Source organism: Danio aesculapii, chromosome 21 (assembly GCF_903798145.1).
Source record: "Danio aesculapii chromosome 21, fDanAes4.1, whole genome shotgun sequence".
Classification (NCBI taxonomy): domain Eukaryota; kingdom Metazoa; phylum Chordata; class Actinopteri; order Cypriniformes; family Danionidae; genus Danio; species Danio aesculapii.
Window position 1 is genome coordinate 14,307,759 of NC_079455.1, and position 24,266 is coordinate 14,332,024.

The 24,266-nt window shown below is 36.7% G+C and overlaps 1 protein-coding gene across 1 annotated transcript; it reads right to left on the bottom strand.

Annotated features, from left to right (window-relative positions):
* Positions 1-475: 475 nt before the first annotated feature.
* On the bottom strand, positions 476-23,868 carry fam53c (family with sequence similarity 53 member C). Its single transcript, XM_056446658.1, has 5 exons — positions 23,365-23,868; positions 12,183-12,382; positions 12,015-12,072; positions 7,648-8,492; positions 476-1,687 (listed from the first exon to the last, which is right to left on the bottom strand). Exons 3-5 carry the CDS (start codon positions 12,019-12,021, stop codon positions 1,415-1,417), a joined length of 1,125 nt encoding a protein of 374 aa, XP_056302633.1. The 5' UTR covers positions 12,022-12,072; positions 12,183-12,382; positions 23,365-23,868; the 3' UTR covers positions 476-1,414.
* Positions 23,869-24,266: the final 398 nt, after the last annotated feature.

Here is a 24,266-nt window from a genome sequence, read left to right on the forward strand (position 1 = left end):
AAAGCTCTTCCACTTCACACTCAGTTTTAAGGGCCAAGGGGAAGGGGTACAAAAAAAATTTATATATATATATATATATATATATATTAGTATTATTAAAATTAACACACACACACACACATATATATATATATATATATATATATATATATATATATATACACACAACTTTTGTAAAACGTAGCTAACCATTCAAGAAACTTCAAAAACTCCTCTTTAAAACAAGGCTATTATATACAAAAGCATTCCAGAGTTATATTCATTTGAATTTGGTCATTATCTTTGCAAACCTGCACTCAAAATGGGCATGACAGTTAACAGGATTTGTTGTCTTGATGTAAACTTGCAAAATAAACAGCAAAGGTCAATAATTCTAAATGAAAATTGAAAAATTAGGAGAGGAAAAAAACATGACAATTTTTGCCTATTTTCCCAGTTTTACACTCCTCATCCGAGTCCATATTTCAGCCTGCTGTAATTTCAAATAAACTTTATTTGTACATAAACTGAGTCTGAATTTATCACACATACAATAAAAAAAAAATTCTAAATGACAGAAATAGCCTGTCTCCAACCTTCAAGCTACCATCTTTACACAACTTATTTGAACAAATACTTGCTGTACAATACAGTATAACAATGTGCCTTCAGAATACAGTGGTTGCTTTCATCGATTCGCTCTAAATGTCCCAAATACAGTGCATTTATAAATGTATACACATTTCAATTTCAGAGGAATGCATTGTACAGATAAAAAAAGAGAGAGAGAGAGAGAGAGAGAGAGAGAGACTGCAGAAGAAAAAAAAACTGAACAACAGCTACAGTACACAATTCATTTCCTTGAGGAATCTTTTGATTAAGAGGAAGAAAAAAACAGGCATCTTAAGGCTTATGTTGAATTAGATGGACCTTCGTCAGGAAGTATAAAGGTCTGCAGAGTAAATACTGCTATGTCATACTGCCCTTTTATATTTCAACAGAACAAAAAAAAAAAAACACTGATATTTATAACCGTCATCCAAGAAAGTCTATTCTTACTATCAAAAACAAGTCAAGAGGAAAGACGAGAAAAGAAAGAAGCAGGAAGCAGTTCGCCTCCAGTTTCCACTCTGTCAGTTTGAAGATGAGTTCTAACAGGACGTCCGATACACACAAAACTCGAAACATTTGCATCCTTCAGAATGTCTCTCAGCAACTCATTCTGGAATGTACAATGTTGATGGGTCAGCGTCTGGGACTGTCTGCATATGATAGTAGTCGACATGTCTTCATTAACGGGTCGTCTACGCGCCCGTGCGCCTCGTGTGGAGGTTCCTGAGAGGCCTGCCAGTGTAACGTAGCAGGTGGTGCAGAGAGAGCTGAATGCTGGCGGTGGAGCTGAGGGTGGGGAAAGGAGATCTTCCCCGGATTGCTTTCAGTTCTCCTCGATGAGGGTGATATCCAGTTCGGTACAATCCCTTTCGAAAACGCTTGTTTGTCCCCCGTCGCGCTCCTCTGGGTCCTCCTCCTCTCTCTCCTCCTCCTCGTCACTTTCACTCAAAGGGCCAATACTCGTCCTACCCAAGCCTTCAGCTGGTGAACATGAGCCTCTGAAGTCTCCAAAAAAAGGCTCCAAGCCCATGCAGACGTCCCCCCCGCAGGCCAGTCTACCACGCTCCAGATAACTGAGAGGGTCTGTGCTTCGAGTCTGAAAATATAGGGATAAACATAAATGTCACGTACATTTGCTGACAACAAACAGGTGGAGCAAGAATTTAGGAAAGCATGTTCTCGCTTCTTTTTGGGACATATTTGGCCTTGATCACACAGAACGCTCTTTTTGTGATGAGCGTACCATTTTGTATTGGTTTTCTAATAGCCGCAACCTTTTTGCACACTGTTTATGCACCCTGCATGCCATACGTTTTGTACTGCGCCTCATGTTTTTTGCCGTTGCGCTCTGTGTGCCTGCAATTGAAAAAATAGTCAAGTCTGATTGGAAAAAGCACACTACGTCAGTCGCATCTTTTTCATTGTCCAATCAAATGAAAGCAGAGGTGGGGTTTCTGTTGAAGTGACCACAGTGTTTGTGTTGTCAATACGACTATGGAAACTTTTAAAGATGGAGGGGAGACTAGCGGTCGCTGTTTCTAATCATCGGGCGCTGTATGACTTTACAAATCGTAAATATCACAATATTTAGAAATATTAGAATTATAACGATATCAACAGTAGCGCTTGGCACAATCCGCTTGATAAGTGTGATGTCACGCAAAGTGGCTTCCGGGTACAAGCACTTTATCAAACCGTATGGGGAGACTCAACAAATGGTAATAATAAACATTTACAAAGCGATGTAATACTTTCGAAAATCACGATCGCAATATATATGTGCCTAATACCCGATGGCCAGAAACAGATTTTTTTTATAAATTGTTAAAATATTGGTGTCTGTGATGCAGCAAGTCCAGAGACTGTTGTGTACACCATGATTGCATATAAAACTGTGTTCAAAATATACCGCGGTTTGGAAAAGTCAAGGTTTTTAAAATTTTCTGCTATACCGTTCTTAAGGTATGAGTAAAAATTTATTTACATTTTTTTGTTTGTTTTTTAGCGTAACAGTACCACCAAGACCAAAGATATCCAATGGTGCTGTTTTAAATTGAAAAAAAAATCTGTGTTTTTGAAACAATTGAAGACAGCAAAGTCAATGACTCATTTGAACTATTTAGCCTGACATGTTTACTGTTCCAAAATATTTTAAATGTTTCCACAAATTAAAATATATTGTGTTCAAAGAGGGAAAAGGTATTGTTTTTTTTACCCAGACATTTTATATATATATATATATATATATATATATATATATATATATATATATATATATATATATATATATATATATATATATATATATATATATATATATATATATATATATTAGAGCAGTAATCACAATACCGTGATACTGTGAAACTGGGATATTTAGATCCAATGCTATCATACCGTCAGAATCTTATACCCATGCCTACCCACAATAATACACAATTAAAAAAAACAGAAACCAAATCCCAATATCAATGATATATAGCAACATGATGAGGTATGGAGTGTTTAGGTTCACTAGCATGCAAAAAACCTGTCTGAGAGGAAGAGCAACAGAGCCTACGATGACAATTTTTAAACTAAAGTGGGAGCTACTTTATTAGTATGGAAGTTATGGGCTTTATTTTATTAAGTAACTGAATGCTGAAGGTAAACTAACCCACCAGAAAAAACTCTAGTTCAAAACCACCATGTAGTACATTGTAACGAAGCTGATTTTAATATTCAACCAAATAGTATAATAAAACTTTGTTAAAATACTAATATGGGTGTCCATGTATTGATACAGTATCACCGCAGAAATAATATTGCGATACCATGCTGTGTTGATATTTTCCCCACATCTCATAATAATGTATTTGGGTGTATTGTGAGATGCCTCGACAAGAGAAGCCACTTCTATTAAAATACTTTTTGCAACTGCAAGATGCTACTGTGTCTGAAATGATTGAGATTTTGACCACTTTCAGAGATCAATTTGGATCACATTTGTAAAGTAAACAACACTCATGTGGTTGAATGTATTTGAAGAGCAACAGAAGATAAAATCTGAACAAAAACTGTCAAAGAGACACATTTGAATGCATGTTTATCTCAGGTAAAACACAATGCGATATAGCTGTACAGATGAAGAAACAACTGTAGAGTCTGCTTACATTCAGAGTCAACTCATAAGACCACATAAATTATAGCATTTTGACCCAAAACTCTTCATGTGTGTGATGTTTGGATTGCTCATCCAAATTTGATGAGAATCTTTATAAGTTTATTAAAAAAAACATCTGTATAACTTAACAGAAGCGAAACACAGTAAAATATAACCTAAACATAAAATGTTTTGTGGTGTTTTATAGTGGCCCTCCAGTGTTTATTTTCAAACCAAAGGTATTACAGATTCCCACATTTCCCAACACTACACTGGAATCTACAAAGTAAACTATTTAGAAAACATCTTAAATTTAGCTTGAGGATCCTGATTCTTCTAGAATACCATTGGGCAGAATTAGCTTGTGTTTAACTTTTTAAAATCTTTACATTCGACCTGAAATGTTTTTTGTTTTTTTTAATGATTTTTCAATATAATATTGTGAAATATACTCATGAAATTGACATGCGAATGCATATATACTAGCATACTACATACAAGTATACTGAATGCTGTGAATTTGCGTTAGAATAAACACTGGTAGGAAAACATTTTACATTTCTTCACTCTTAAACCAGCTTGTTAATGTTTAAATCAGGAATTAGGCCAGTATATGAAGAGGGATTGGCCTTTTGTGGCTGTTTGAATGCATCGGCTTTCACATTATAAAAGTTATCTGGTCAAATCCATTTTTGAAGTGACCAAAAGAGGACAAGCTCCAAACTATTTTGACCCAGATCACACATGTATCTAGTGTTGTTCACTTGGGATTGGATCGAAAAGACAAATATTAATAGCTTGTGTTAACAGAGTTTGTGAACTGGAATTGGATCAATCTTGCTTAATTGAGAAATGTAACTAGCCCTATTTTACGTGAAATTTAATGTCAATTTTTATACAATATTTTTTTTTATAATGACAACTGCCTCCTATTTCTCCTCAGAAACACATCCCTGACAAATGTGCCACTTCAAGCACTCCAGCTTTCAAAGTAAGTTATTTTTGAGTAACAGACGCTGTAATAACCAAGAAATTATAGCAGATAGTTTCCGCCATGAAATAACACTTGTATTTCATCTTTTCAACTCAACAATTGAGATCTTTCTTAAAATGGAGTAAACATCTGAAAAGCTTGATTCTGTAACAACTGTGAGGACTCACAATTCTGAAAACAAAGTTAAAAGTTGAAATGAAACAAAAGACATGAAATCAAAATTGTGAGAAAGTCAAAATTGCAAGGCGGCCTATAAAAATTTAATTTTAAGGAGCAACACTACACACTTTCACACAATTTATGATTAAAAACTAAGAATTCAGATTTTTTTTTCTTGCAATTATTGTGAGTTTATAACAAAAACTTCTAGATGTGATACGGAATTGTAAGAAATGAAGACAAAATTGCAAGAAAGGCTAAAAAAATCAATATGCAATTCTGAGACGATTATTTATATATATATATATATATATATATATAGATAGATAGATAGATAGATAGATAGATAGATAGATAGATAGATAGATAGATAGATAGATAGATAGATAGATAGATAGATAGATAGATAGATAGATAGATAGATAGATAGATAGATAGATAGATAGATAGATATAGACTTATATTTATACCAACTATATTTATATCTTGTAATTCTTAGAACAAAGACACAATTTTTATAAATGAACTTGAGAAATAAAGTTTAAATTGTGAGAAAGTAATGAAAAAGTGACAAAAGTAAGATTTTTTTTTCTTCAATTTTGCCTTTTTTGCTCTGAAAGGTGAGGTAAGTCTCTAAATTAACTCTTTCTGTAGAAGCGTGTTTTTTTTTCCTCTTTTTTTTGCCAGCCACTGCCAACATTGTTTCACCTAAATTTGATTGCCCTCTGAATATTTTCTGCTAGGAATATGATTGTATATTAAAATAAAGAACCAAGCCTCTCCTTTTAAACAAACAAAAAAGCATTTTGTTTGAATTATTCACAGTGGCGAGCCCTAATAAAGAACGAAGTAAGCCAAAGGAAAGCTGTATGACTTAATTTTCTGATCTTATAGAAGTCTCATAACTTATTCAGGACATGCACTGTCACATACCTAAAACATGGATTGTCATAAAAACCCATCAATGGCAAGGAAGCGTCATCTTTTAATAGACAAGGTATCTAGTGACTAAAAGAGAAGGCTATGAACGGAGGTCTGAGCCAACTCCAAGTGGGTGGGACTTGAGCTCCAAGTGGGCTGTATAAACTGCGAGTTTTCATTTATTTAACGTCTGGTACATGACACAGATCCAATCGATTGTATTTTATGAATGTCTACCTCAACCCTAAACCCAACCTCACAGTAACCTGTTGCTTTATTAACGTCTACACCTACCTCAACCCTAAACCCAACCTCACAGTAACCCATTTTATTAAAGAGCCCCTATTATGGGTTATTGAAAATGTAACACCGCTCTAAGTGAAGTGAAATACTCAGCTAAGGCTTAAATCTGAAAGTGCACCCTGTTTAAAACTATTGATTTATCTAGAAAAGAGTCAACTCAGGGTGTTTCAAATAAATCGTGGGGGTAATGAGTCGTTAGCCATGTCGGCGTGATGTCACAATAAGAAACTTAAGCCCCGCCCATTTGTTTCACACGCAGACCTTGAATAATATAAACCCTCTGCCCCACCCACAAACACTGTAGCAAGAAAAAGAGGAGAACTAACGCTGTAGCAGATCCCGGTTGAATCATGTCACGAAAACACTATACTCTGAAGTGTAAGGGAAAGTTAGTGTTATTTTCTCTACCCAAAGATGAGGCTGTGAAGAGTCAGTGGTTGAAGTTTGTTTTTGCAAAAATAGCTCAGCATTATAGCCCCAGCCTTGTGCTGTGTTCCCATCGTCCCAGCTTCAGCAATCTACTCACAACGGGGGATTCGTCGGCCGTTTGTTAAAGGAAGAATCAGAAATGACTATTGACATATGGGACTTTGACACAGCTCGACAGAACCTTTACAGCATACAGTTCATGGATCAGTTCCTTCCTCCATTTCACAAGTGTCAGCAACTTAAGTGCCATTAAAATGGTTGCCTCTTTTTCTCTAGCTTGCAAATTATGTATATAATTGAGTTTTGTTACTTGTAACCGCTTGTATTGTATCTGGTTAACTCTATATTCTCATATTGCATCTAAAACCCTGTTGAAAACGTGTCGTGTGCCGCTTTTTGTACAGATTTAAATGCGTTTGTGAGCTCACGATCCTCTGCCGTTTGTCGTTGCTATGGCCACCGTCAGCTCTTCCTACACTCGGGCGGCGATCAAGTTTCAAAATACTTCAGCTTTTGCCGTTATGTGGATTAATACTGAATGTGTGTCATGGTTAAAAATAGAGCAATATGCTGGTGTCTAAGTGCACTGCTTTAATGCACTCCTGCATTGGGCTCACACATACACTATGCACTCTGACTATTTCAACAATGTTGATAATCCGTGGTGGGCATTTCTCTCCGTCTCACGCTGAACGGAGTCGACCAATCGCAATAGACTGGGTCCAATCAGAGCAGATTAGCATCGTGCTGATTAGGGGTTTAGGAACAAATGAATTGCTGAACTAATCATATAGGAGTCGTTGGGATAATTGGGTAAAGATAACAGCATATTATAAGACAATGAAAGTGTTATTTGACCTTGCATGCATATCAGCCTGTTGTTGGAGACTCCCAAAACCAAAATATGACCTTTTATAATGAATAATAGGGGCTCTTTAATGTCTAGTCCCTCCCACTTGGAGGCCACCAGCCTACATGCAGTGTAATCTGTCCCAGTTGGAGGTCTCCAGGCTGCAGCGATACCTACTTGGACTAAAATGCCACAATTACCTTTTTGTTTGATTTATTTTTTTTCCCTGGCCTTCCATAAATAAAAGCATCTGCATACCTGTGTCATTTTGGCAAAGTCTAGCACAGGCCGTGCACATGGTCTGTCCGGGTCCCTGCGGCGCTTCAGGCCAGGTTTGAGCAGGAGCAGGTCGCAGGGCTGAGAATGGCACCGTGGAAGTTGTGGAGGAAGAGCACGGCGCACTGAAGACGGAGTGCTGCAGGCAGACGAGGGCGAGGCAGGCACCACCGCAGGGTGAGAGGCGATCTGTGGGGGCACCGGAGGCGGCGGCAGGAACTGGGCAGCTGCTTCCCGGATGAGCACAGGAGAGAGAGAGAAGCGTCTCTGCGGCGGAGGCGGCGGGTGGAGCGGCGATGGAGACGATGAGCACGAGGACGGCGAGGGGAAGAAGCAGCAGCAGGCGCCACCGCCCGCACTGTCACTCGGGTCCCAGGGGAACGTCCACGGCAACGGGGAGTCCGGGGACAGGGCCAGGCTGAAAAAGGTGGGGCTGGAAGAGGAGTGCAGCGAGGAGTTGAGCGAGGAGCTGGGGGCACGCAGCGGACACGGCCCCCCCGCGCCCCCTCCACTGTGGCATCGGCGGTTCACTGGTGTCCAGACCTTGGATGCACTCGGCCGCCAGGTGTACCGGCAGCGGGACAGGTCCTCTGGTACCGACAGCGAACGACAGTGGCGTTTGGGGGGTGGCGGGGGGGGAGGGGGAGGCCCGGGAAAAGACAGGTCCGTCACAGAGGTGCTAGGGGCGAGCGGACGGTTCAGGGCATCCCCCTCCGGCAGGTGGCTTTCTGGAGGACCCAGGGGCACGGGGCCGGGGGGGAAGCTGGAGCTGAGCACCCCCTGCAGGCTGGCCTTCGAGGATGGGCAGAGCTGCCAGTAGCTGCTCTCTGAAAGAGGACGGAGGACACAGATTAAAGATCTATTTAATGGCGATAATTAAAAAACAGTTTAGAAATAACACATTTCTATAATACTTTTTATAAAGTCTTTTTTTAAGATTTTTTAAGGGAAGAGTAGGGCATTGGAAAAGTAAAAAAAAAAAAAAAGAAGCAGCTTCTTTAAGTCGGAGGCTCCGTTTACACAAATACATTTTAGATTTGAAATGCATAAAGTTTGCGACAGTACCGCTTCCATCCATAGCCAGAGTTTCCGATACTCAAAAATGAAGAGTTTTGGAAATGCTAAAGAGGTCATTTCATTTTAAAACACTGGTGCTCCGTGTCTGTGTAGATGGAGGCAAATGGAGGTGTTGCTGCCGACATTCACTACCTGATTGGGGCATTTCTCAATATCAGGTACACAACGTTCAGACCTGCATCCTTATCAGTTTTAATAACCAATAATGGGCAATATAAAAGTATATAGTACAATAAGTTTGTACAATATAGAAAAGGCAAGCAATCAGTAAAATGTGCAGAATTAGTGTACGTTATAGTTACATAAATGAATATATATTAACTTATTTTTACACTCAGCCAAAACATGTTATTTAAGAACAAGTAAGCCTAATACACATAGTCTTTAGATATACACAACATGAATTATATACAGGGTTTCTGCAGGTTTCACCAAGTCATATTTAAGACTTTTTAAGACCTTTTTAAGGCCATCAAGAATTAAATTATAGACTTATATATGGGTTAACGCTAAGGATTTTTAAAATTGTCCAGCAAAACTTGCCCTATTAAAAAACGAATTCTAATTAGTTATTTCCTAGCCACATATTTAAAAAAACGTGTCAAAACAAGCAGACCCTAGTTGTATAAATAGTAACCAAAAAAAAACAAAACTTTTTATAGTAAAATCTTAAGTAAACTAAATGTATCCACAACAAACTGTTATAATATTAATTATAAATAGTTTTGCTAAACGTTTTATTAAGATGCATTGTTGGAGACTGGTTTACGTTTAATCGATTTGATTTACATAAACAAAGGAAAATTAAGACCTGTTTAAAATGATTTTAAAATGAAATGAAGACCTACAAGACAATATTTCCGTGAATCTAAGAGTGCTTTCACACCTATCTTTAGTTTCGAAACCTGGCGTGTTTCCCCAGTTAGCACAGTTCGTTTCCAGCAATCATGCTCTGATCTGCACCAAAACAACTGGTCCGAGATCGTCTGAATGAGGTGATTCGGCTCGATTGAAACAAACTCTGGAGCAGATCGATTGTAGTGAAAAGCAATACGATCTGAACCAGGCTATATCACACTGTATTATGGATATGTAATGGGCATGTATGCGGCAGATCCAAGATGGACTGGCTGAAAAGATCCACTCTCAGCCAGTGAGTTCCCACTGACTGCCTGGAGCACAGACGTCCGAATACGCTGAAGCAATTTTCCGCGCATGCCAGAGTGTGTGTATGGTCACGAAATGTATGTTTTTTTAGCTGTATAGTGTGTACTTCTATGCGAGAACGCGTAGGTTTGTTTTTGTACTAGAGAAACATAAATATGGACATTTTTACCAGTAACCAAACCAATATATAGGCCAATAAATGTACATCTTGATTATAATAGTTGTCAGCCTCATTATGAAAACAAAATGCATTAAAATCTTTATCTTAATATTTATTTGATATTTCTGCATGTTTAATCAAAAAATTGCCCTCAAATTTGCCCTCTTTTAAATATAATCAATAAATATATAAACTATTAACTGATTAAATGTACAGAAATGGTACTATATCTTGAATATATATATATATATATATATATAAAATATAATGCATATACACACACAAGGTTATCAGGATATGAGATAGCTTATATGGTTGTATCATGCCACCCAGCCCTACTGATATACTAGTTTATTTAAATGTATTATTGCAATATTACAGATTTTTAGACTAAAGTAATATTAACTATATTGCTATTTTCTCAGATGCAAATTAGATATTCTAACAGACGTACAGTTAAATTGCTCAAGTTCCCTATTTATATACTATGACTTAAAACAGGGGTTCTCAACCTTTTTCAATTCGAGGCCCACCTCCTCTGACAATTTGAAAATTGAAAACCCAAACTGATTGTCTGGAGAAAATGCTTATTTTAAAGCTTTATTTATTACCAAAACATCTCTTTTGCCCTCTACTATTATTCTTCTATTTTTCTACATCATTTAATAAAAAAGCAAAACATTATACATACAGTTGAAGTCAGAATTATTAAACCCCCCTTTGAAATTTTTTTCTTTTTTAAACATTTACTAAATGAGCAAGCAAATTTTCACAGTATGTCTGATAATATTTTTTCTTCTGGAGAAAGTCTTATTTGTTTCATTTCGGCTAGAATAAAAGCAGTTTTTAATTTTTTAAAAGCCATTTATGGTCAAAATTATTAGCCCCTTTAAGCTATATTTTTTCGAAAGTCTACAAAACAAATCATCATCATACAATAACTTGCCTAATTACCCTAACCTGCCTAGTTAACCTAATTAACCTAGTTAAGCCTTTAAATGTCACTTTAAGCTGTATAGAAGTGTCTTGAAAAATATCTAGTCAAATATTATTTACTGTCATCATAGCAAAGATGAAATAAATCAGTTATTAGAAATGAGTTATTAAAACTATTATGTTTAGAAATGTGTTGAAAAAATCTTCACTCTATTAAACAGAAATTGGGGAAAAAAATAAACAGTTTATGAATCAACGGACTTGTGCGATTCTGATACAGTACGAGCCGCAGACGTGAATCGCAGACATAAGGCATGCGCGAACTGGCTATTATAACTCATCATAAAAATCGTTACCTTTACATTTCCGTGACGGTTTTATTTACACAACTGAAAACGTAGTCCTAGTTGACATGCAGCAATTGAAAGTTTAAGCAGCAGATATGTATTTGACAATGAGGCTGTTTTGCAGAGTCTGAATGAGCCTATACAATACAGAAAACAGGAAATGCCTTTACTGCGATCATTTTAATATGACATAATTAATAATGAAATCAAACAATTATAGTATAACATTTAAGTTCATTTTAAGCCATCTCGCAGCCCACCTGAGGATCGCTGAGGCCCACCAGTTAAGAATCCCTGATTAAAATACATCATCCTATTACTTTCATGTTGACAAGCATACGTTATCAATGTAGCATTTTATTTATAAAACGTATATAAACCTGGTCACAAACCCACAGATATATTTTATTACAATTGAAAAAAATGTGTATTCATTATAAATAACGAACATTATGAGCATTATTTTGAAAGATGAGTGGAATAGATAAATGCTTGATGTCCAGTCATGTACAGTGGTCAACAGTATAGTGGATCAAAAAAACCTAAGACAAGATTGGGTATTGTTCAGTAGTTTTAGAACTAGTTCAAACAAAGATTTTGATCTACTTCAAACGCTGACTACTGTAGTTCAGATTGAAGTACATTTCAGAAAAGTGACTTACCAGGCATCAATCCATCAGCAGGCCGGTTGGTTTCGGGGCTCTGACGAGGAAGTAGAGACTGAAAGAAGATAAAAAAAGATCTGCATTAATAGGCAGATCTAACGGAAGCCACAGATCATGGTTAAATGAATCAAATCTGCCTGCAATGAGATAAAACACACGCTTTACCAGTTTGCTGTCCAGTGGTCCTTGCTGATGCTGGGACAACGTTGTTGTCTAACATTTAACGAAACCATGGCATGGCAAATTGGAGGAGGAAGGAAAGGAGGGGAAAAAGGCTGATGTGCACTAGATAAAACTGAAGCTCAGTCCACCAAACCATCCAGGACTCGCCGAGTATCATTCAGGAAACATGATGATCACCTCACCTGGGGCACAGAGGGAAAATAGATATTAATGCAGAAAACCAAATGTATACAGTTGAAGGCTAACTTATACTTCTGAAATGATGTGGATTCGTACACAGAAGGGGGCATGCAACATATCTCAGAGTATTCATAGGCATTGCATTATTATATACTGTATTATCAGGTAAATTATAACGAGAAAAACTCAATCCATATATTGTCATAGTCCTGTGACTATTAGTCAGGTTGTTGAATCAAGAAAGCAATTATTGGGTTAGTTCAATCAAAATTCTGTTAATGATTCAAGTAACTGAGACCTTTGTTCATTTTCAAATTAGGATATTTTAGATTCTGAGAGATCACTGACCATCTATAGACAACAACGGTCCCAAAAAGAAAACCAAATATTGTCAAAAATAACCCATATGACCTCAATGGTTCAACTGGGAACCAAACTATGTTGTTCGCCAGTGTCTCCCACATCAGGTCAGGGGTTGCATTTATTATGTTCCTCTGGTGACTCTAATGGCAATATGTGGCACTGCCCCAAGTAAACACACATCCTGACCGGTCACAGGAGAGAAGACTTGGGCGTCGTTTTTACGTTATATTTTTGCACAAGTGTTTTATGTACTGCGTATGATTTACTGTTGAACCACTGAAGCCACATGGAATGTTTTGACAATATTTTTGGTTCCTTTTCTGAACATTAAATGAATCAGGAGCATTAGTCTTTGGAGGATGAGAGAGCTCTCAGATTACATCTAAAATATTTAATGTTCTTAAAATGATAAACAAATAGAGAAATTAATAACAATAATACATTTTCAGGTGAACTAACCCTTTAAATCATGTAACTATTCCACAACCTTGTAAGCCCCATTCGCACTATCAGCGATTTCTCCAGCTACTAGAGCGAGCCTTGATGATTGGATGTAGGCGTGTCCAACGTCACAACGAAGTTTAGAATCATTCAACTTTATGTCAATATAGAGTGACTTTTTTGAATGACAAGCCAATACAAGCACCGTGCTACTGACCTACACAGACCGGCCTTTGTAGATAGTCGCACTGACAAAGAGCGCATGCTTTTTTTCTTGTTCATCTTTGCAATTAAGCATTTTATGCATGTACTGATTCATATTTAGTGTCCTCTGTTAGTTTTCCTCCACAATGTATATGTTCAGCATCAAGGAAAACCATTGAATCACATAAATGAAGCTCTATATTTTTCTTCTTCTATATTATTAATGTAATATAATTTATTATTATTATTTAATATTAGTTTATTGTTATTATTTGTGCTTTTCTCCCATTTTTACTATTTTTATAATTTTTTACTATTATTATTATCATTGTTGTTATTGTTATTATTTATTTATCATCAACATAACCATGCATCACCTCTCTCATTCTCTAATCTTCAATGTTTTTGCTTTTCTCATTATTAAAATTATTATTACCACCGTTGATTATACCCTCTATTATTATACCTGTTGTTATTCATGATGTACTGTACTGTATGTTTCTCTAATTATACTTTTCCACCCCTACAATGAAGCACACATGCACTCGCATACCTGAACACACTGCAGTTGCCTGACCTGTTATGTTTGACCTTATGTTTGTTTTTATTGTCTTTTCGTACATGCTTTGTCTTCTGTAATTGGTGTATCTGTTCTGTATCATAATTTTATTTACTTTTTAAATCAAATAACCATCACCGCTACCTTGCTTCACTGCATACTTAATCAACATTCAGGTGTACAAAAACACTCTGAACCGATTTTTTTTGCTGTTTTACTGATTTTTGAACGTGGCTTGGTTATTGGTCATGTTTATGGCCAGACAGAAACTGCGGACATTTTTTGCCATTTCTGTGAAGACTTTTGTAAAAAAAAAAAAAAAAAAAAATGCAGTTTTAAGCATAATGATTTTGGGAGTATCATAAATAAATAAATAAATAAATAAATAAATAAATATATATATATATATATATATATATATATATATATATATATGATATAAAAAAATACAGTTTTCACTTTTATTTAACGTTTACAATGCAAACCTAATTAGATTTACTTATTTGGTAAACAAAGCAAGTCTCTCATATAATACAATTCTGCAGCAACTGCGTGATGCTAACATGTCAATATGGACTAAAATCTCTGAGGGATATTTCCAGTACCTTGTTGAATCTTTGCCATGAAGGATTAAGGCAGTTCTGAAGGCAAAAGGGGGTCCAACGCAGTACTAGTTTAGATGTACCTAATAAAGTGGCTAGTGAGTGCATGAACATTTTCATATTAGTCAATAATATCACTGAAATTAATTAAAAAATTGAATAAATATACATTTACACAAGTAAATAAATAGACACGACTGGCTAAAAATCAGCAGAAATATGGATTTCTGTGCGCTCAAATTCTGTGTGAGCCAAGTCATATTTCAGCATCCATACTAAAACAGATTTTTGGTTTGGTTTCAGAAATGCACGTTGACATGTAACCATATTTCCTGATGTGCTGAAAAGTCTTTCAGAGGCTGTGTTAATGACACACAAACAGAATTTTTTTGTATTAAATCGCAAACCAATGTAAATAAATTCATAAAAAAGCTAATAAAAGTCGTAAACCATTGTGATATGTACTGTATATCGAGATTTGCAATATTTCTAAATATTGTGCAGCCCTGGGCTATAGGCATTTTCTAGCCATTTTTAAGTGAAAGCATATAAACAATAAATGACACATTCTATCATTGTAGCTTCTGGAACAAAAGTGTTAGTTCCCAATTCTGCTTTGTTGTTCACATAATTATTGTTTCACAATCAGTTTCCATTAGGAACTAATAATCATCCTAAACAGACCTGTATGTACACGAAAAAACGTAAATGGTAAACATGGAGGCCACTGAAGTCTATGAAACATGAGTTTATGTCTAAATATTAGGTTATGTATAGCGAAAGCCAGAGAATTCGTGCACATGACATAAGCAAGTCAAGCGAGCAAACCTCAGCAAAGGGAAAGCAAAAATTCAAATATTTATGAACATGATAAGACCTTAAAGGGATAGTTCAACCAAAAATGAACATTTGATCACCATTCCCACTCAAGAGGCTATGTACTTTTATGGATTTCTTTACAAAATATTGGGTGAATGCAGCCATTGGATTTAGATAAATGTCATTTTGGACTAAAAAGAAAGCAGACTGAATTTACTAGTCAGAGTGGGGTCATAAACACTGGATTTAGGACCAAATATGGACCCAAATCATAATCGAAAAGATCAGATCCATGTAGCCGGAGCGGCATGAAAAACCATATGGCTAAAAAATAAATAAATACCAATTTGGGGCCACGTGTTTACAAGTAAGAGTATAAATCCTTAAGAAGAGCCCTTCTTCCTGTCTGACTAAACATAGGACGCACTGAAAAAATAAAAAGATCCTCATTTTTGTAGGTTTTATTTCCAAGTCCTTTTCCTGGCTAAATTTACCAACAGCTAAAGATGATAAACAAATGAATCAAACTATTTCCTTTCTGTAGAATTATTAAATAGACCACCAGTTAATCACCTCAATTCATAGCATAAACAATACAGTCTATAAAGCAGGCCTTTATTAACTATGCATTGCCTACAGTGCACATCTAAAATTCCCTTTGATTAAGAAGTCCTTAATGCTAAATCGCTGACATTACACTTTTATACTGAAACAGACCAAGAATGTGGATTAACACCAAACGATTTAAAAACACCAAAAATAAAAACGTTTGCCATTTAAACTATTGTTACTAGGCCTGTCACAATAATCAATATGTCGACTTATCACACAACACATGGACATGACCTCAATGACTTTTGATTATGCAATATCTATCGCTCATACATAAAAACCAATTCTAGCAACATTATAGTTGATTGTGCAACATCTTTATCTCTACAATACCTGACAAAAGTCTTGTCGTCGATTCCCATATTTAAGAGCAACTAATAATATCTTGACTTCTAGTTGATCAAGTGGCGAAAGATAGATTGTTCAGATGAATAATCTGTTTAACTGCATCCCAAATTCATCACAAATACTGCAGAAGACCTATTGGAACCCACATGGATCCAAGATTCTCAGAGGAATCAGTCAAGTTTGGTGAAGGAAAAATCATGGTTTGGGGTTACATTCAGTATGGGGGCATGCGAGAGATCTGCAGGGTAGATGGCAACTTCAACAGCCTGAGGTATCAAGACATTTGTGCTGCCCATTACATTACAAACCATAGGAAAGGGCAAATTCTTCGGCAGGATAGCACTCCTCATACTTTAGCATTCACAAGCAAAATAAGACCAATGAGCTCCAGGATTGGCCAGCCCAGTCACCAGACATGAACACTATTGAGCATGTCTGGGGTAAGATGAAGGAGGAGGCATTAAGGATGAATCCAAAGAATCTTGATGAACTCTGGGAGTCCTTCTATAAGGCTTTCTTTGCCATTCCAGATGACTTTATTAATAAGTTATTTCAGTCATTGCAAAGATGAATGGATGCAGTCCTCCAAGCTCATGGGAGTCACACACAATATTCCTTATTTTTCCACTGGACTATTTCTTTATATTCTGTACTGTACATTATTTCTCTTAAGTGACAACACTTTTGACAAAATCAGACTTTACTGTCCTAATTAAATCATTAAAAAAAATCAAGGCATGATCGCATTTTATTTTGGTCAAATAAGCGTAATCTAGACCAGTGTTTCCCAACCCTGTTCCTGGAGGCACACCAACAGTACATATTTTGGATGTCTCCCTTTTCTGACCCATTAACTTCAGGTTTTGGAATCTCTTCTGATGTTATGATGAGTTGATTCAGGTGTGTTTGATGAGGGAGAGGTTGAAAATGTGGACTGTTGGTGTGCCTTCAGGAACAGGGTTGGGAAACACTGATCTAGACTAGAGGCCGTTGCCTTTCATTTTAGCCACTTCCAAATGATCAACTAGAAGTCAAGTTATTATTTGTTCCTAAACCTTCGATAGGCGACAAGACTTGTCAGGTAGTGTATTGGAGGTGTCAAAATGTATGGTCAAAATGGAGGTGTATGGTTAAAAAAAAAAACTATAGTATTTACTACAAAATACTTTCGTATATTTTCATGTGAGTGTCTGACAAATTAACATACATCTGATACCAGATATCACAGCTTCTGTTACTTTGTTGCCCGTTTTTGTTAACATTTATTCTTATTTATTTAGGATATGGGTTTTCACAATCTGATTCCAATGCCTCATTATTAAACTGTTAAAATGACCATAATTAAATTAAACACTCTTAAGAATAAAATATTATGTGTTCTTTGGAAGAGTGTACTTGCATTGTGATGCTATTACATTGTCATTCTGGGATTACAGTAGGCATGGGACTATAACTGCGGTTTGGAAAAGTCAAGGTTTTCTCTAATACCGTTCCCAAGGTATGTGTAAGATTTTTTTTATTTACTTTTTTTTTAGGACAACAATATATCCAGCAGAAAAGATAGCCTAAGATGCCATTTTAAAATGTAAAGAAATCTGTGGATTTGAAACTAATAAAGACAGCATTCGTGATTCATTTGAATTATTTAGCCTGACATGTTTACTGTTACAAAATATTTTTAAATATTTCAAAAAATTAAATATATTGTTTTTTTAAACGGGAAAAATGTGTTGTTTTTTACCCGGACATTTAAAAAGACTATATTTTAGAGCAGTAATAACAACACCGTGATATTTTTATCCAAGGTTATCATATCATATCAGAATCTTATACTGGCCCATGCCTAGATTACAGAGGTCCTTCGATTTAACGTGGTTCATTTTTTTGCGGCCTTGCAGTTTCGTGGATTTCTTTCGTGCAATTTGACGTTTTTTTTTCTACATCGCATTGTGTTCTGCCCGATTGGCTGTAGATCATTGTCAATCATCTCCTCCGTGCCGTGTCTCATGTACAGTACAGAATGTGTTCAGCTTGCCAAATTGACATAAATTTTCGATCGCTATCAGTGTCACTCAGAAGTGCTGTACTGTATGTCTGCAAGTTTTCTCCCAACAACATCAACGAAACATTCTGCACCGTCAAAGACACCTGTGGTAGCACCCAAAAGGCAGAGGAAGATGCTAACCATCACAAAAAAAGTTGAACTTCTGGACATGCTAAAGGAAGGTAGAAGTTACGCAACTGTAGGGCAACATTATGGAATAAATAAATGAAGATCAAATGTTTTTGATCTTTGGTTTTATTCTATAATAATAATGGACTTATTTTTCTACAAAGGTTTGAAATTTGAAAGTGTGTAAAAAAAGAGAAAAGTGTGAAAATGTTAATACCTGTCTGAGAAAAGTGTATGAAGTGTGTAGTGAGGGGTTTTACAGCCTTAAAACATCTATGATAATTGTAAAAAATAAAGCTACTTCACGGAATTCGCCTATTGAGTTATTTTTAGAATGTAGCTCCCACAAATCAAGAGGGACCACTGTATATAACGAGTGACATAAAAGGATCTTAAAATGGCAGTAATATCATTTATCGCAATATATTTTGGTGCAATATGTCACACAACAAACAACAGATATTATTACAGGCCTAATTGTTACACTCAATGACATCTGAGTGTTTTCTGTAAATCGTAAAAACAACATTCTAATGTAATCCTGTCATGGTTTTGATGCCAGAAAACGCCTTTTGGGTAAATCAAGTTTACCTCCATACACTCCAAAAATGGCTTCAAACTACTTATTTAAATGAGTTGAATCAACTCAATTCTTACTTTTTTTTTAGACAACTTAATTATTTTATGTTCGATTCATTTAAATTTGTAAAAACGACTAAATTAACTTAATCGATTTGTGTTGGGTCAACATGAAGCAGTTGTGTTGTTTTTTACGGTGTATTTCTCTTTTGAAGCGGATTAGTCTGAGAAAGTGTCTGAAGTTGAAACCCTCAGGACAGAGGCTCGGACTGCCAGCGCCGTCCCATTACACCACACATGAATAGGGTCTGCATGGTGACAGGTGTCTGGTAAAGCTGCGCAGCGGAGAACCGGCTGTTCCTCTGGCCTGACGCCACTGTGGGGACTCCAGCAAACACATCCCTGCCTGTCTGTGCTCACTGACACACAGAGCATTCAAAACATGTCGGGGTTTAATGTTGTATCATCATTGACGGTATAGAGTGTATCAGTGATAGCAAAAACTGGATTACTGAGGTATTTTTCTCATGGTATAAACTGATAACAGCCACGAAAATTCTAGCAATGAAAAAAATTGGTCAAAAAGACAAAGGTAGAAGGCTGTGTGCTGCTTTAATGAGGGAAAGAACTACAATCCCAGTGAAATCCAGTTAGCTTCAATGGCTATTTTAGTACAGTACAGGATAGGAGTACAGAAAAATGTAATAAATTCATTTACAGTATTAATTTTCACAGCATATGGGTCAAAGACAAACTGGATCAAAACGATAAATGTGTAATACATTCATTCATTTTCTTTGGCTTAGTCCCTTTATTAATCTGGGGTCACCACAGCATTTGTTTTACGCAGTGGATGTCCTTCCAACTGCAACCCATCACAGGGAAACACACAAACATTCATTCAGACACCTACACTGCAGATAATTTAGCCTACCCAATTCACCTGTACTGTATATCTTTGGACTTGTTGGGGAAACCGGAGCACCCGGAGGAAACTCACTTGAACGCAGGGAGAGCACACAAACTCCACACAGAAATGCCAACTGACCCAGCCAAGGCTTGAACCACCGAGCTTCTTGCTGAGGCGACAACGCTACCCACTGCACCACCACGTTGGCCATGTGTAATACAGCTTTTTTTTTATTTAGTCGATATTGTTTTTTTATTATTATTATTATTATCATCATTATTATTACTATTATTGTGTCCTGTTTTTTATTATTACTTTCAGAGCAAAAAATTAGGACTATTAAACATTTTTCGATGATTTGAGGAAGACATCAACTAAAACTATTTTATTTAATGGCTTATAGTATATACAAACAAAAAAAAAACAACTAAAATCTTGATGACATGAAAAGAATATTTAAGGATCACAGTGAAGCTCCAAATGAGTAATTATTTGATAGCCATTTTAAATCTTTACTCTTCACCACATTTTTTCGAAGCCATTTTTATTAGGTTTTTAATACTTTTAAATAAAACAACATATGATTATTTGTTTTTATATGACTGCTTAATGCAGTGGTAGGGAACCTAGGCTGTGGCTCACGAGCCACATGTGGCTTTTTGACCAAAATGCGTCTCTCCAGCTGTCTCTCTTTAATAATATTTAAGTTTAAAAATTATAACTGTCACTAGAAATAAATTTTCTATTGAAAACACAATTACAATTCCCATTTTATTGTGATTTTTTACAGCAAAATGAATATATATATATATATATATATATATATATATATATATATATATATATATATATATATATATATATATATATATATATATATATACACACACACATACATATACATACAAACCCAAAGACTCTAGAATACACAAGACGTGTCACGATTAGCTTTGAATGGGGAAAAGTGTAACAGTCTATATGGCAAATAAAGCCCCGCCTACTAGTACAGGAGCCAATCATCAATCGCTATAGACTGACATTTCTCCAGGGGAGAAGCTTGCACCAGACGTGTGCTATTACGACAGTTTGGTGGTCAACAAACGCACTGGAACCTCAGCAAAACTTTGCTTCACAGACATAAGAAATATATCAACATAAAGCTTGAAATCTGTACTTTTAAATAAAGATTTTTGGTTTTGTAATCTGTATGAAAGTAAGGTACAGTACTGTCAAACGCCCACAAACTTGTAAACAAAGAGTCACTGTCATTTCTGGAGGAGATTCACCATTAAGACCAAGTTGTGCATTACTACAGCCATAAATGAAGTTATCGTCGTGATCTCGTTCCTTTCTAGTGCACATGCTCATTAGCTTGGGCAACCTGAAAATATGCCAATTTTGTTTTGAGTCGGACGTTTAGAAATTAACCTTATGACAATCGTTGTTAAATATTATTGGTGGTTTCAAATATGTAATATAATCATAAACTTGGCAAACAGTTTTAGAGAATTTGATGTTTCCCCATTTAGACAGAATGCCCGAGCATACTGCCCAAGAGGAGTTTCAAAGATGGCCGCCGAGTGAAATGACTTGCCCTAAAGGGACTTTAATATACCCCAATTGCCCTTTAAAAATGCATTTGCCAAAAAAAATAAAAAATCAAAAACAGCTCTTTGCTGGAAAAAGGTTTCCGACTCCTGGTTTAAAGACTCTCAAAATGAGGATTATTCCATTCCAACAAATATTGATTTTCAAACCCTGAGAATTTTAAAGCCGGTGTTCTGACAATCTGTGCTACCTTCTCAGAATGTGCTAAAGCTAGCTTAATCTGTCATATTTCATCTAAAAAAAACAGGGTTAGCACATCTTGTCAGCTTTAAATGTCTATCAGAATGAACTACCTCCTTGAAGAAGGGTGTAAAAACAGGGGTAGCACAATGTCAGCTTCAAATATCTATCGAAATCAACTACTTCTCTATTGAACAATGTAGAAAAAGGCTTAGCAGCTTAAAATGTCTGTGAACTACTGCCTTAATTGCTTTTCTTTATTTAGTTTTATTTATTTAATTTGTTTATTAGAGTGGTAGTTCGTTCCGATTGACATTTGAAGCTGATAAGAAGAAAAAAAACACCCTGTTTTTTAGATGAAATATGACAGATTGAGCTACCGGTAACACATTCTGATGAGGTAGCATCATCGTCAGAACACTGTCTCTTATTTTGTTGAGAGGAGGGCATTGCTTTGTGTATCTGTTATACTAGGAGGACGGATCGTTATTCCATATTTTGACGTTTTCACAAGTGGCGTTATAGACTGGAACCTCTCACACGGTTATGATCATGTCTATGAAGGTGTATAGCATCTAAAACCATTGGTTTAAAAGCGGTAAGCAAAGCCTAGTCCGTATATGTTGATGCCTGTGTAAAAGCGTCGCTAGTGATGACGTTTCACGGCGGTCACGAGCGGATTCGGGTTCGGTTCCGCCGTTGCCTTTGGTAACGCGGCTGATGGCGGGGGAGGGGGAGCGCGCCTGTCATCTCCATTACAAGCACATTAAGCGTGACATGTACCACAACACATCCTTCGGCTTACGTTCACATCATTTGCGCGTGTATATATATATATATATATATATATATATATATATATATATATATATATATATATATATATATATATATATATAAATAAATGACCGCCTCTCCATAATAAAATTAAATCTCGCTGAAGGTCGGAGTAGGCCACTGGGTTACATTACTGAAGCGTGTGGTATTAGCCAAATTTAGCCATTCTGAGCATGCATACACATTAAGAGTATATTGATTTGTGCACGCCGAGGGCAAGCGAATGAATCGAGACTATAAATAAGCATTGGGCGACATTAGGAAGCAGAAAGCGGTTTCACGTCGCGTGCACCGGCTGCTGCTTCCTTGCATCTTGCAGCGAGCTGAGATCTATTACACACAACAAAACCATAAAATTGCAGTTGTGGATTGTGTACGGCACAAAACGCGATTCATTTACTGACGGTTAAAAATAACAGACTGCATATGACAAGCCAATCAGGAACAGCCGACCCGGGCTACAGCTAACGCGGAGCTGTAACGTAAACAGGCCCATTAATGAAATAAAGGTTTACATGTCTTTCCGACACACACGGCGGCTTCTGTTCGGCTGTGTGCAAAAACAGAATGCTGCATCCCTGCCATGTGCTGCAGATTTGTTTACACACGTTTATGAAATGCAATTCTGCCCCGCGAAGCGATTTGTAGCCATGCACAATGAGCCCGACTGCAGCCACACTGCACGATAGGCGAGGGGTACAGCATGTAAATAAAGATGCACGGGTGATTTTATGACAATTATGGCTTACCTCGAGTCGATAACAGCCCAGGCCTTGTATGTTGATCAAAACCGAGAGATTCAGCCGAATCGGTACAACAAGCTAAAGCTTCTCGGCTCGCCGTCTAATGCACTCTCATCGCTTCGGCCTGGAAATATATCTGCACACAATTCTCGACTGCTGTGCTTAACCAAAAACATACCGCTAAAATAACACGTCGGGAAATAAACGAAGAGCTAAGGTGATGATGAGGAGGAGGAATTAAAGGATCGTGTAAAAATTGAGGCTTGGTCTGCAAATGCACGCTTGGTCGATACAGACTGTCTTCTCAACGTCGCCCACTAGGGAGAAATAAGTGCGTCCTTTCTATGGAGGAATTTGTAAATAACATTCAGCGCATAGTCTCGGCTTCAGCTTTCCTTCCAGCAAATGCGTGGAAGGCGTTGTGTGGGATCTAGAAGATGGGGACAAATTTTATAAGATGAATAAACGGAAGATGTTAAGCCTAGCTCTGCCAAACAATCCTCAACACTCGAGTCTGTCAGGACTGAGCCGATCCCCTCAGATAATACAGCACTCAGAATCATGGGAATTGTAGTGGGGAACTTTAAAACAACCTTATTTTTTTGCTGATAATCCTAAATTGAATGTTAAAATGTATACATTCATCGAGAAAATGAACTTTAAGTGAAATTAAGCACAAGAAGTGGCCAACACTTAAACTAGCTAACGTGATAGGCTAATATCCAAACAAAAATTATTATGTTGTGTATCCTTTAAACCCTATTAAAGGGTAGATATAGCAGGCCTGTAGCCAGGGGAGGTTTGGGTGATTCGAAAGACTCACCCCTCATTGACAAAGGTCCAGGTCCCCTATATGAGCTCATTCATTCCATGTTTGACTTCTATGCTATCATAAATTGTCAAACTAA